This window comes from Papio anubis, chromosome 11 (genome assembly GCF_008728515.1).
Source record: "Papio anubis isolate 15944 chromosome 11, Panubis1.0, whole genome shotgun sequence".
Lineage (NCBI taxonomy): Eukaryota > Metazoa > Chordata > Mammalia > Primates > Cercopithecidae > Papio > Papio anubis.
The window spans coordinates 82,792,849-82,807,031 of NC_044986.1; the positions used below are offsets into that span (position 1 = coordinate 82,792,849).

The 14,183-nt window shown below is 38.4% G+C and overlaps 1 protein-coding gene across 6 annotated transcripts in view; it reads right to left on the minus strand.

Moving 5' to 3' along the window:
• Window positions 1-14,183, minus strand: part of WAPL (WAPL cohesin release factor) — an 87,583-nt gene that overhangs the window by 17,457 nt on the left and 55,943 nt on the right. For all 6 annotated transcript variants that reach the window (XM_021943328.2, XM_021943327.2, XM_021943326.2 and 3 more), the window contains 5 exons: window positions 12,224-12,451; window positions 5,947-6,058; window positions 5,166-5,263; window positions 3,449-3,525; window positions 206-381 (listed from right to left, as the gene is read on the minus strand). In XM_021943328.2, the coding sequence (XP_021799020.1) occupies window positions 206-381; window positions 3,449-3,525; window positions 5,166-5,263; window positions 5,947-6,058; window positions 12,224-12,451 (691 nt within the window). The remainder of the gene's footprint in view (window positions 1-205; window positions 382-3,448; window positions 3,526-5,165; window positions 5,264-5,946; window positions 6,059-12,223; window positions 12,452-14,183) is intronic.

A 14,183-nucleotide genomic window follows, 5' to 3' on the forward strand; every position in this document is an offset into this window, starting at 1 on the left:
ATACTGTTGATACTTCCGGGTTAAGCTACTAGGCTTCTAAAAATACCAACTCTTAAAAGCAATTTAAACCTACACATGAATAAGTCAAGTACATTATGACAAATTAAAAAATCACTATCCTAAGAAAAGGAGAAACAAAGAAAAATAACTTGTTTTCACATGTAATATACATCTTTCAATGAGAAAAAAATGGAAAAAATCTTACCATTATCATTAGTTAAATTGAGCAACACCCCAATGATGGCCCTCATGCAGTCCTCCACTGCTTTGCCTACATGGTTAGTTACATTCTGGTGAGGCAGAGGCTTACTGTCAGCTAAGCATATGCTGTCCTCAGCGCGGTTGTACTGTTGAATCAGTTCTTCACAATGCTGTAATGCTCTTAAAAGGAAATAAAATATAGACTATTATAGTAAATAATAATAGGTAACAGCAAATTTCTACTTACTTGAACCTAAAGGCTATCGGATGAAATTTCACTTTATTTTGGAAAAACCTGATACCTTAAAAAAAATTATCCAAGGAACGTTAAAATTAAAAACTCATGGCAGAAGTTTATATCTGTACTATCTACATTTACCACTAGTAATCTCTTTATTTCCAAATTCTCTCGCATGTTATTGATCTCTCCAATATGAGACGGACAACAACCCTTTCTCAAACAGTGCAAATGATTAAAGAGCTAATGTTGGACACTTCTGAGGTAGTAAATGTTATGACTACATAACAAATGTTAAAGTAAACACAAGTATTAAATATTTCATACGCATTAGAGCAAATCATTATTTTTATTATCTTAACTACCAATGTGACAATATAAATCATTATTTTTTAATTTAAGTTTATTCAAACTGACATGTCTCCTTGACAGTTATCCAAGGGGACGAGTTACATCCAAGGATTCTCAAGATTCTACCCAAAATAACAAGGAAATATAATCCCTAAATGGATCTAGTATTTCTAAAGACACTGTTTAAATCATCAAGTCCACTATTTTTATGTTTAATACAAATCAAGTAAGCTGGCTCTATCAGTTGATTCTTCATGCATTATATATCACACAAAATTAGAAACCGTATCTAATCTATGCCTAGTTGCCCTTTAAAACATACTGAGGAAATTCTGTGAAAGTTCTTAATATTTTACAACCATTTGGTCAGGAAGGTGTTCCTCATGTCTAACCTAAAATAATTTGTTCTTCTGGTATTGAATGCTGGTCAGGATTACCATACTGTCATTGGTAACTCAACTGTTTTTAGACTGGGCTAAACTCAGGCTTTGAAGATAAAAGGAGGTTCAGCATATGTTATTTAATCTTTCTGTAAGCTATCTCTGAACTGATTATGGTTTCTGCTGAAAAGCTTAAAAACCTAGAGATAAGTGCTCTTTTACAAACACTCAATTCTGACCTCTACTGCCACTTCCAAGACATGTGGCCTGATTTTCCTAATCACAACGAAAGAGCATATGTCATATGAAATACTTCCTTTTACAAGGTACTTGCCAGAGGTTATGAAGTATACACAAGAGATATTTTTAAATCAGAAACAACATATACAATTTTTCTTGTCAATTTAAAAAAGAAAATGAAACCAGAAACATTTAACTTCAATAATCTTTGGTAAGGAAGGGTAATAACATGGTAGCAAACAACCAGAATGCATGCGGTAAGAGCACTAAATATAGGCAAGGCACAGTGGCTCATGCCTGTAATCCCAACACTTTGGGAGGTCAAGGCAGAAGAATCACTTGAGCCCACGAGTTTGAGACCAGCCGGGACAACACAGCAAGACCCTGTATCTATTTAAAAAAAAAAAAAAAGTGCTAAATATATATAAAATAGGCCAGGCACAGTGGCTCACGTCTGTAATCCCAACACTTTGGGAGGCTGAGGCGGGCAGATCACCTGAGACCAGCCTGGTCAACATGGTGAAACCCCGTCTCTGCTAAAAATACAAAAATTAGCCGGGTATGGTGGGGCACACCTGTTGTCCCAGCTACTCATAAGGCTGAGGCAGGAGAATCGCATGAACCTGGGAGGCGGGGGTTGCACTGAGCCAAGATCATGCCACTGTACTCCAGCTGGGGCTCAGAAAAAAAAATAAATAAAATAAAGATAAATAAAATATACAAATGAAAGATACAAAATGTACAAATCCAAGACAAAAAGGGAGATTTTAAAAACCTACAGATTAAGAAAATCTATTGAGACTAAAAATTTGAGACTATTGAAAATTAGAATATTGCCTAAACATAAAATAGTAGGCAACTAATAGTGTGTGGTATGAAAATGGCATTGAGGATATATTTTTTAAAAGAGTCCTTTTCTTTCAGACCTTAAGTATTTATGGATGAAATAATACCTGGATTTGTTTCAAATAATACAGCAGAGGGAATGGATGGGGTTATAGATGGAAACCAGACTGGCCATGACTGATAATGTGTACATTACAGTTTATTACACTATTTATATTTGAATTCCTCCAAAATAAGAGGTTAAAAAACAGATAAACTAGAGTAAGACTGCAATGGGCCTTTGATAAGGCTGACTTCAATAAGAAAGTCGTACATATATCTAAAGACAGTAAGGAATCAGAGATTTGAGAAATTAAAACTATTTTTTCAAAGTAGCAATTTGGAGAAAGTTAACTCCAAGTAGTATTGTTCTGGATAGGCTAAAAGCCAGAGAACTAGGGCAGATATCAAGAACTAGGACAGAGATATCAGGAAGAGGCTGCTGTAATAAGATAAAACCAGGACTGGAGACATACTTGGGAATTTTACCTGCGCAGAGGTGACAGCATTAGCCTAATTGTGATGAAATGTGGGAAGAAAGAAATGTGGAATGGAAGAAGCTACATACAGATATGAAAAAACAGGTCTAAATAAAGTGCAGAAGAAGAGGGCTAGAAAACTCCATTTAAAACCAGAATGAGGAAAAATGCTTAGTATTTACTATATGCCAAGTATTGTTCTAGGCTTTGCATATTAACTAATTTAACTCATTAATATGTATCACAAATAAGATACAAAAGATACTTTTAAAGTCATTTAAATTTTAAAAATGTTTTTATGTGTATTTTTAATATACACATATTTTAAAATGTCTACTAAGTATATATTTCTTACAAACATACAAATTAACACATTTAATTGTAATAAAAATCCTAGGTGGGTTAGACACAGTTATTATCCCCCCCTTGTAAAGAGTTTGGTTTGTATATTACAAAAGTGATACAGCTGAAATTATCAAATTGGAATCCACATCTTCATTTTGCGTCCAAAATCTGTACTCTTCAAACTTTCGTTACACAATGTGAACTGATTCATAGAACTCAAAAGAGTACTTGATGGAGGAAGCTAATCCAAATTTCTTTCATTTATGATCAATCCAAATGTTCAAAATAAGTAACAATGTTAACTGTTAACTAATAAACAAAAAACTTACTTAGCTGATGAAACAATAAGTTGGGAATCTTTATATGCTATCAAGTAGCTTTGATTTTCGGGATTATGCACAGTTACCTAAAAGGGAAGAATATGAGATAATTGTGACAATCCAAAACTTTCATTCATTCACACAACACCATATTCTGCCTGGGGCGTAAAAGATATAAAAATGAGGAAGAAACAGTTCTTGTTACCTAAGGAAATAATTTCACAACCCACAGGTTCCAGATGTAAAATAAGAAAGCTAATATTTTACGAAAAAATTAAGACATCACTGTTATAATTATTCATTCATAATTAACATATTCTACACTATATATTCACTGTAACAAATTGCCAAACACACTGAATGTCAGAATAGAGCAGTCCTCAACTTACAAATAACGTAAAGTTCATAAGTAGATTCATTTAGAATACATTTTTACAAAGAAATATGTTATCTACTGTACCCAAAGCACTCTAGAAGACATATGGAGCGATTACAATTTAATCTGGCCAGGAGCTTTTAATTTATACTACACTATTTTCCCCACAGTTTTTGTTTTTTTTTTTTTTTTTTTTTTGAGACGGAGTCTCACTCTGTCACCCAGGCTGGAGTGCAGTGGCACAATCTCAGCTCACTGCAAGCTCCACCTCCTGGGTTCATAACATTCTCCTGCCTCAGCCTCTCGAATAGATTGGACTACAGGCACCTGCCACCACACCCAGCTAATTTTTTGTATTTTTAGTGGAGATGGGGTTTCACCGTGTTAGCCAGGATGGTCTCGATATCCTGACCTCGTGATCGGCCCACCTCGGACTCCCAAAGTGCTGGGATTACAGGCGTGAGCCACCGTGCCTGGCCTATTTTCCCCACAGATGTTTTTAAAATAACCTGGTGAAATTCTAATCTACACGGAACTGGGTTAAGTCCTTCATAAGAGTCAAAGAACAAAATATACTTACTGCAGTTCAACAGTATCATTCTCCAAAGTCAAATATTATGACAAGTCATGCCTATAAACAATCTGACTCAAATAAAAGTCAAATAAACAAAATGCTAATAATAATTTAAAAATAAAACTTGATTGCATTTCACTATTGTTATCTACAATGTAGTCAAGTAGAAATTCACATTAAGGAAATTCACATTAAGGAAAAAAAAGCTGGGCTTGGAGGGGCCCAGCAAGGTGTAATGCCTGTAATCCCAACACTTTGGGAGGCCAAAGCCGGCAGACCACTTGAGGCTAGGAGTTTGAGACCAGCCTGGCCAACATGGGGAAACCCTGACTCTACTAAAAATACAAAAATTGGAAGGGCATGATGGCACATGCCTATAATCCCAGTACTCAAGAGGCTGAGGCATGAAAATTGCTTGAACCCTAGAGGCAGAGGTTGCAGTGAGCTGAGACAAGGCCACTGCATTGTAGCCTGGGTGACAGAGCGAGACTCTGGCTCAAAAAATAATAATAAAAATAATAAAATCTTAAAAAAAGATTGGCATATATAAACAAACAAGCATAACATTTCATTTGCAGCAACAATACAGGTAGTCCTAAAATATAAAACTACTCATTTAGCTTGTTTATTAACTGGTTGCTCAAAAAAAGTACTGCTATTTCTATCTGGATTAACAGAAGTGAACCCCCAGGGGTATATAAAATATTTGGCAGTCTCTCTCACACACACAATCACAATTAAGATTGAATAATTTTTGCCAAATCATCCATACTTACACTTTCTAAAACTCGTAAACATCTCTCTGCTCCCCATAGTGAGGCTACCAGTTTCTCTTCATCCTCATCTCTACTTAAATGATCCACACATTCTTTTACTAGGTGAAAAGAAACAAACGTAAGTTAGTATTTACCATCAATACTTACCAACAGAATACTTTTAGCTAACATTAAAAGCCATCTGTACACACGCTATGAACATGCTGGAACCTCTCTGAACATTTTTTATTCTAGGTTTCATACTGTGAGATTTTGAAATATATCATACTCTGTAATTATTTTGTTTCCATAATCCCCCAAGATCAAAATGTTAATGGCCTTTTTTTTTTTTTTTTTTTTTTTTGAGACAGAGTTTCACTCTTGTTGCCCAGGCTGGAGTGCAATGGCACAATCTCAGCTCACTGCAACCTCCGCCTCCCATGTTCAAGCAATTGTCCTGCCTCAGCCTCCCAAGTAGCTGGGATTACAAGTATGCAGCACCACGCCTGGCTAGTTTTGTATTTTTAGTAGAGACGGGGTTTCTCCATGTGGGTCAGGCTGGTTTCAAAATCCTGACCTCAGGTGATCCGCCCGCCTCGGCCTCCCAAAGTGCTGGGATTACAGGCGTGAGCCACCGCGCCCAGCCGGTCGCTTCTTTAAATGTTAGAAATTTGCAGGATGCTACTAAAAAAAAAAATAGACATTTCCAAACGGACACAATTATTTTTTGAAGTATGTCAATGGAGTATTTTCTTCAGGCTTTAAATAATATATAAAAACATTATAAATGTGAATATCATACCTTTATCTACAATATGATCCAGACCACCCAAAAGCCGGAGTTCTTCTTTAAACCAGTCTCCTGCTCGTTTAGAAGTAAGGGACAGTAATGTCTCCATAGCTAAATGCCCAGTCTAAAAACCAGAAGCATCATTAACGAATATTAACTTTCAGCAATAAGTCTAGAAATTGTTTCTTTACAAAACTTTACTGCATGCTACATGTAGTTTTTTAATACTACTTTTATACATAAAATTGAACTAATTTTCAATTTTATCAGAATAGTCTACATTGAACAAAGTTTAACCAGCTTTTCATAGAGAAAATGTGCTATTAGCCTATCATTTATCAGTTTAATATTATACATATATATAGGTACTCTTATTTCTACAGTATAGAAGTGTGGAACTGCTAAGTCAAAGGGTACATGTATTTTTTAACTGTAAATCAATATTGGATTAATTTACCGCAATGGATTTAACAAGTAACACTCTCAGGAGCAAAGTCAGTTGCCCTGAATCTTCAAAAGCACAAGTTATCACTTAACATTTTTGTCTGAGGACACAAAATGGTAACATATTGCTTTTGTTTGTATTTTTACAACTACAATAACCTTGAACAGTTTTTCACATATTATGTTTCTAATATGAGACTCCTGTTCATTATTCTTTCCATATTTTCCTGCAAGACTGATTGTCTTTTCTTATTATTCGGTGTATTTTGTCTATTCTGCATACAAATCTTTTGTTCATTTTAGTGTTGCAGACTGACTAGTTTTAAAGGGCATACTGCAGGCTTAGCAGCTCAGATATTCATCATGTGGCCATGATAACAAAACTGTATACAAATAATGCTTTAGGACCACCACCTTCTGGTACAAAAGCTAAGAGCCACATTCACAATCTGAGTAAAGTTTTTATTGCTCTTTATTTCACTTTGGCTGTTGTTTTTCTTTTTAAAGCAGACAGCCACTTCCCAACAAACAGCAATTTGGTTCCTGCTGTAATAAAGGAACTTCAGCATAACAAAAGAAACGCTCTTTAACTAGCAAAGACTGACAAGATCTGATTTTTCTCCCTAAATTTCTCCCTTTCGAAAGATGATGGTTTACATTATCAGGTCTATTTGAAAACTGCACAAAAATTAGATATTTAGAAACACAAATAACAGATATTACCAGTGAAAACCTTAGGATTGCACATTTAGAAGAGATCTAGAATATTTTAATCTACTTCTTTTAAAAAAAGTTGTTCTCGGCCAGGTGTGGTGGCTCAAGCCTGTAATCCCAGCACTTTGGGAGACCGAGGCGGGCTGATCACCTGAGGTCAGGAGTTCAAGACCAGCCTGGCCAACATGGTAAAACCCCATTTCTACTAAAAATACAAAAATTGGCTGGGCGTGGTGGTGGGCGCCTGTAATGCCAGCTACTCGGGAGGCTGAAGCAGGAAGAATTGCTTGAACCCGGGAGGCCAAGGTTGCAGCAAGCCAAGATTTGTGCCACTATACTCCAGCCTGGCCGACAAAGTGAGACTCCGTCTCAAAAAAAAAAAAAGTTCTCCAAGGTGACAAATACAGAACTAGAATCCAATACCACAAAAAACAGATTCAATTGTGCCCATTTTTCATTCTGTCCCTCAAAGAGTAATTTAGATTGGTTCGGGTGTGTTAATTCATGAGTCATACTGGCAAAGCTGAAGCCTAATGAGGCACTCTTTGTTTAGAAGAAAGGTGATGGTAATGTGATATTAATAATTAAAACTCGAGTCTTTTTAGTAAGTTTTGGTTTTGTTTCTATTGGCATAAAAACGATTCTTTGATATTTTAGGCTATATTCAGTATACTATAAGCTAGCATGTAAAAACAGCCTACTATTCAAGCATTTTATTTGAAAACTGGAATAGTCCTCAGAGTTAAAGCACAGTCAAATCACTAATCAGAAAATAAGAGCAACAGGCCACGAGGTGGCTGACACCTGTAATCCTAGCACTTTGGGAGGCTGAGGCACAAGGGTCACTTGAACCCAGGAGGCGGAGGTTGCAGTGAGCTGAGATGGCGCTACTGCACTCCAGCCAGGTTGACAGAGCCAGAGAGTTTCAAGGCAGTGCGGGGGAGCCCCCAGGCAGGTCCTTCAGAAGGTATTCCAGGTCAAGGCATTGTTATCACAGGAGATGACACCTCCATGCAAGTTTTACTGCCCCTAAAACCTTCCAATGGGACAAGATATGGAGGTGGAAGACAATCATATTGATAATCTTGACCCTGTGTGGACCTAGGTTAAAGTGTGTGTGTCGTCTTCATTTTTAACAAAAAAAGTTTTAAAAGTTAAAAAATAATTTTAAAAGCAGAAAAAAGCTCACAGAATATTTTTGTAGATCTATACAATTTGTGTTTTAAGCTAAGTGTTATTATAAAAGAGTCAAGAGTTAAACTTAAGGGAGCCAGAGTGTATGGTGTTTATCAAGTCTGTAGTAGTGTGCAATAATGTCCTCGGCCTTCGCATTCACTCATCACTCACTGACTTACACAGAGCAACTTCCAGTCCTGCAAGCTCTACTCATGGTAAGTGTCCATATAGGTGTATCTTTTTAAATCTTTTATATCATATTTTTACTGTATCTTTATGTTTAGATGCACAAATTTTACCACCATTGTGTTCCAACTACCTTCAGTGTTCAATATAGTAACATGCTATACAGGTTTGCACCCTAAAAGCAACAGGTTTTACCATATAGTCGAGATGTGTGGTAGGTTATAACTTCTAGGTCTGTGTAAGTACACTCTGATGTTCACACAACAACAAAATCACCTAACGATGCATTTTTAGAACATATCTGTCATGACGCAAAGCATGACTATATTACTATTTTAAATTATCTTTTCATGGGAAATCAGCAATACCAATATATTCAAGAAAGTAAGCAACTAGTAACAAAACTAATGCGTAGAGGATATTCATTGTACAAAACAACATAGTAAATCTACTGTACAATTTAAAACAAAAATATTCAAGAATAGCTAACATTAGTGGGGAAAAAGAGGAATCCTAAAATTGACAACTGTGCTCTGGCTTAATCATATGAGTAAACTATTTAATACAGTGTAGGAAAGTTTCTATTCTGGTATTTATCATCCTAATAAATTCAACAAAATATAAGACAAATCCAATTATCAAGTTTATCATGTTATTTAACAGCATACCTGAAATGAATCTAAATGTTGAATACAGACAAAAAACTAAATGCACATTCATCCAACTATGCAGGCAAATAAAAATTATAGGCTCAAATTTATTCTTTTATAGCATGAAAAAATTAGTAGACACTGTAAAAATATAGAAGTAAATAAAAATTACAGATATTTTGGACAGGCGCAGTGGCTCATGTTTGTAATCCCAGGAAGGCCGAGGAGGGCAGGTCACCCGAGATCAGGAGTTTGAGACCAGCTTGGCCAACATAGCAAAACCCCGTCTCTACTAATAATACAAGAAAATTAGCTGAGTGTGATGGCACACGCCTGTAATCCCAGCTATTCAAGAGGCTGACGCACAAGAATCGCTTGAACCCAGGAGGCAGAGGCTGCAGTGAGACGAGATCACACCACTGCACTCTGGCCTGGGCGACAGGGGCAAGACTTCATGATTTGCCATCTGAGCACACCACCTCTCTCCACAATCTTATAAAGTGAAAAGTACCGAATACATGTCAGTTTTGTACCTTGCTGTTTAAAGTTAAATTGCTCTCCCATCCTCCACCGTAACCAGAATGTATTACCACCTTTACCTTAATTAAAATAGAGAATAGAGCAAGAGCCTTAAGTCACATCTGGCTAGCACAAAGCATCCTACAAATTTTTGTGGCAAATGCTGCAGTCTTCAGTTAAGTAAGTGTGGAGGTGTGGAGACACTGGCCTTTTTTTTTTTTTTTTTTTTTTTGGAGACACAGTCTTGCTCTGTTGCCCAGGATAGAGTGCAGTGGCGCCAATCTCAGCTCACTGAAACCTCCACCTTGCCTCTTAGGTTCCAGGTTCAAGAAATTCTTGTGCCTCAGACTCCCAAGTAGCTGGGAATACAGGCACCCACTACCATGCACAGCTAATTTTTGTATTTTTAGTAGAGACCGGATTTCACCATACTGGCCAAATTGGTCTTGAACTCCTGGTCTCAGGTGAGCCGCCTGCCTCAGCCTCCCAAAATGCTGGGATTATAGGCATGAGCCACACCGCCCAGCCTGGCTTCTGATTAATTAACATCTGTTCAGGAAAGCCTCTAAAATTTCCAGTTTACCCATTGTTCCTTATGTAAAATCAGGTACTTACTGTATATCCTGCCCTTACGTCAAACAACCCTGGTGTACTTCAACAGCCCTACACATCCATTCTGAATTACGCTTTCCATATAGCATATAAACCCTGGATGTGGGGTGTAATGGCATGGGGATCCCGAGATACAGATACGGCTTTTGTTCGTAAGTCCCTCTTAAATGTTTCTTTCTTTTTTTTTTTTTTTGAGACGGAGTCTCGCTCTGTCACCCAGGCTGGAGTGCAGTGGCCGGATCTCAGCTCACTGCAAGCTCCGCCTCCCGGGTTTACGCCATTCTCCTGCCTCAGCCTCCCGAGTAGCTGGGACTACAGGCGCCCGCCACCTCGCCCGGCTAAGTTTTTGTATTTTTAGTAGAGACGGGGTTTCACCGTGTTAGCCAGGATGGTCTCGATCTCCTGACCTCGTGATCCGCCCGTCTCGGCCTCCCAAAGTGCTGGGATTACAGGCTTGAGCCACCGCGCCCGGCCTTAAATGTTTCTTTCTAAAACACTGGATTTGTCAGACTCTTCGGCCTCTCGGCTTCCTTGGACTTTGGGGGTACGTTTGCATAGACTTGTCCATTGTGAACCAGTAGACAATAACCAATGTTTATATAGTTTTGATGTTGGAAATGTCTGAAAACCAGGTTACTTTATAATAAATATTCTTTTTGTTTGTTTGTTTTCAAAATCACAGGCCAATTATCTTCTACTGGCCTAGAAACCATTGGAACATTATTGATTGTACAAGTAAAAAGTCAGAAGAAAGCAGAACTGAACTAAAGCAAAAATGGAATAGCCATCTCACACATGGGGCATCGTGATGAGCATTAACAGCAGCTACAGGCCATGACTAAATTATAAGGAATACCACCTCAGGGGAGGCGAGGTGCCTAGGAATCTTCCTTGTCGTGTCTTCAGGGTTCTTCAAGTCCCATGAAGCAGTGAGACACCCTGAGGTACTCTGGAATAAATAGATGCTTGCCAATTGAAAATGGCAGTTATGGCAGGGGTGGTGGCTCACGCCTGTAATCCCAACACTTTGAGAGGCTGAGGGGAGATCGCTTGAGCCCACGAGTTCAAAACCAGCCTGGGCAACATGGCGAAAACCCCGCCTCTACTAAAAATACAAAAGTTAGCCAGATATGGTGGTATACACCTGTAGTCCCAGCTACTTGGGGCGCTGAGGTGGGAGGATCACTTTAGCCTAGGGGTTTGAGGCTGCAATGAGCTATGACTGCACCACTGCCCTCCAGCCTGGGAAACAGAGCAAGACCCTGTCTCAAAAAATAATAATTATTACCATTATTATAAAATAAAAATTAAAAAAGAAAATGGCAGATGTAAATCCTCTGAAACTTTTATTCCTGAAATCCATGGAGAATAAGAATTCAAATTCCTAATAGCCTAAATGTAGTTTCTACCCTTTTTTTTTTGAGACGATCTCATTCTGCCACCCAGGCTGGAGTGCAGGGGCACAACCTCGGCTCGCTGTACCCTAAAACTCCCTTGGCTCAGGATATTCCCCCAACCTAAGCCTCCTGAGTAGCTGGGACTACAGGTGCACACCACCATATCTGGCTAACTTTTTTGTATTTTCTGTAGAGCTGGGGTTTCCCCCTGTCACCCAAGCTGGACCCAAACTCCCAGGTTCAGGCAATCCACCTGCTTCGGCCTCTCAAAATGCTGGTTATTACAGGCATGAGCCACTGTGCCCGGCCCATTTTTTCCTTAAAAAATAAAAAATAAAGAGAAAAGGATTAGAAAAAATGCAACAGAAAATGCAACTATTTACTGGGCAAAAAGCCCAAATACAGATAAACTAGTTTAGGAAGTTCAGGCAAGGAAGGAAATTATGCTCAGATCTAAACCTAAAAAATTTGCCAAACTGTAAACCAAGGTTAGAGTTAAAATAATTTGCCCACAGTCACACAGCTGCTGTAACTAACCAAAGACTTTATGAAAGTAATTCTCATCTTAGAAGGAAGGAAGAAGGAACCCACCGTTATATTTTCTAGATCAAGATGCTTGTTGTGTACAGTTTCACAGAGCCTTCGGATTTTTTCTTTAATTTTGTTCATATCTTTTTCATTCAGTAGCTTGGCTGACGAAGCATCTTGTTCCAGTTCCAAAAGTCGAATCATTAGATCTAAGCTAGCTCTATCAAGATCCATGTTCAAACGATCTCTACTCAGTATATACATGAGGGCAGCTGTACACAGGGACAGATTCTTCAACAGGCCAAAAAAAGGAAAAGGAAAAAAAAAGTTCATGTAAGCAACTCCTGACATCTCAGGAAATAAGATGGTTAATGACTTTTGTTTACAAGTTAGAACACTTAAAACATATTACTAACCATGTTGGAAACTTCAAAAATGTTTTATTCAGTGGTCCCTCTAAAAATATTCTTTTTTTTTTTGAGATGGAGTCTCACTCTGTTGCCCAGGTTGGAGTGCAGTGGTGCAATCTCAGTTCACTGCAGCCTCCACCTTCCGAGTTCACGTCATTCTCTTGCCTCAGCCTCCTGAGTAGCTGGGACTACAGGTATGCACCACCACGCCCAGCTTATTTTTTGAATTTTTTTTTTAGTAGAGATGGGGTTTCACTGTGTTAGCCAGGATGGTCTTGATCTCCTGACCTCGTGATCCGCCCAGCTTGGCCTCCCAAAGTGTTGGGATTACAGGTGTGAGCCACCGCACCCGGCCCCACTCTAAAAATATTCTGAAGAAACATGTTTAAAAAATTAAACGCTGTTGCTTAAAATTTTCCTTTCAATGGATCCTCCATACATGAATGCCTGATAGCTAGAAGAATATAAGCTGAGTTAAATATTTATTTGGCTATTCTGTGCTAAATGAAGAGTTTATAGAACATTTTTACAGATATGTGTGTGTGAGTATATATATATATATAAATTCTATTATGACATACCTCATTTTTTTTCTTTTTGAGACAAGGTTTCACTTTGTCATCCAGACTAGACTGCAGTGGCACCACATCAGCTCACTGAAGCCTTATCTGTCTGGACTCAAGCAATCCTCCCCACTTCAGCCTCCCAAGTACCTGGGACAATCGGCAGACGCCACCATGCCCAGCTGATTTTCTTCTATTTTTTTGTAGAGGGGGTTTCACCATGTTGCCGAGGCTGGTTCTGAACACCTGAGGTCAAGTGATACACCCACTTTGGCCTCTCAAAGTGCTAAGATTACAGGCGTGACCCACCACGCCCAGCCTATTCTTTATGACATAGTAGTCATATTTCAGTTTAAAATCAATAATTTAAATAATAATTTTAAATCTATATCAAACCCTTAACACATTTTTTTCCCTTGGAAAACACAGCTGTGTTTACATCTGTATATAAACCCAGGATGCTGAAATACACTTATTTGGATTTCTTTAAAATAAACCAATTGCTAGGCGTGGTGGCTCACACCTGTAATCCCAGCACTTTGGGAGGCTGAGGCGGGCAGATCACCTGAGGTAAGGTGATCGAGATCAACCTGGTAACATGGTGAAACCTCGTCTCTATTAAAAATACAAAAATTAGGCTGGGCGCAGTGGCTCACGTCTGTTAATCCCAGAACTTTGGGAGGCTGGGGCAGGCAGATCACCTAAGGTCGGGAGTTCAAGACCAGCCTGGCCAACATGATGAAACCCCGTCTCTACTAAAAATACAAAAAAATTAGCTGGGCATGGTGACGCTCGTCTGTCATCCCAGCTACTCGGGAGGCTGAGGCAGGACAATCACTTGAACCCAGGAGGCGGAGGCTGCAGTGAGCTGAGATTGTGTCACTGCACTCCTGCCTGGGTGACAGAGTGAGACTCTATCTCAAAATAAATGAAATAAAATAAAAAAATAAAAAATAAAATAAAACAAAACAAAATAAAATACAAAAACTAGCCTGGCATAGTGGCAGGAGCCTGTAGTCCCAGTTACTTGAGAGGCTGAGTTGGGAGGAT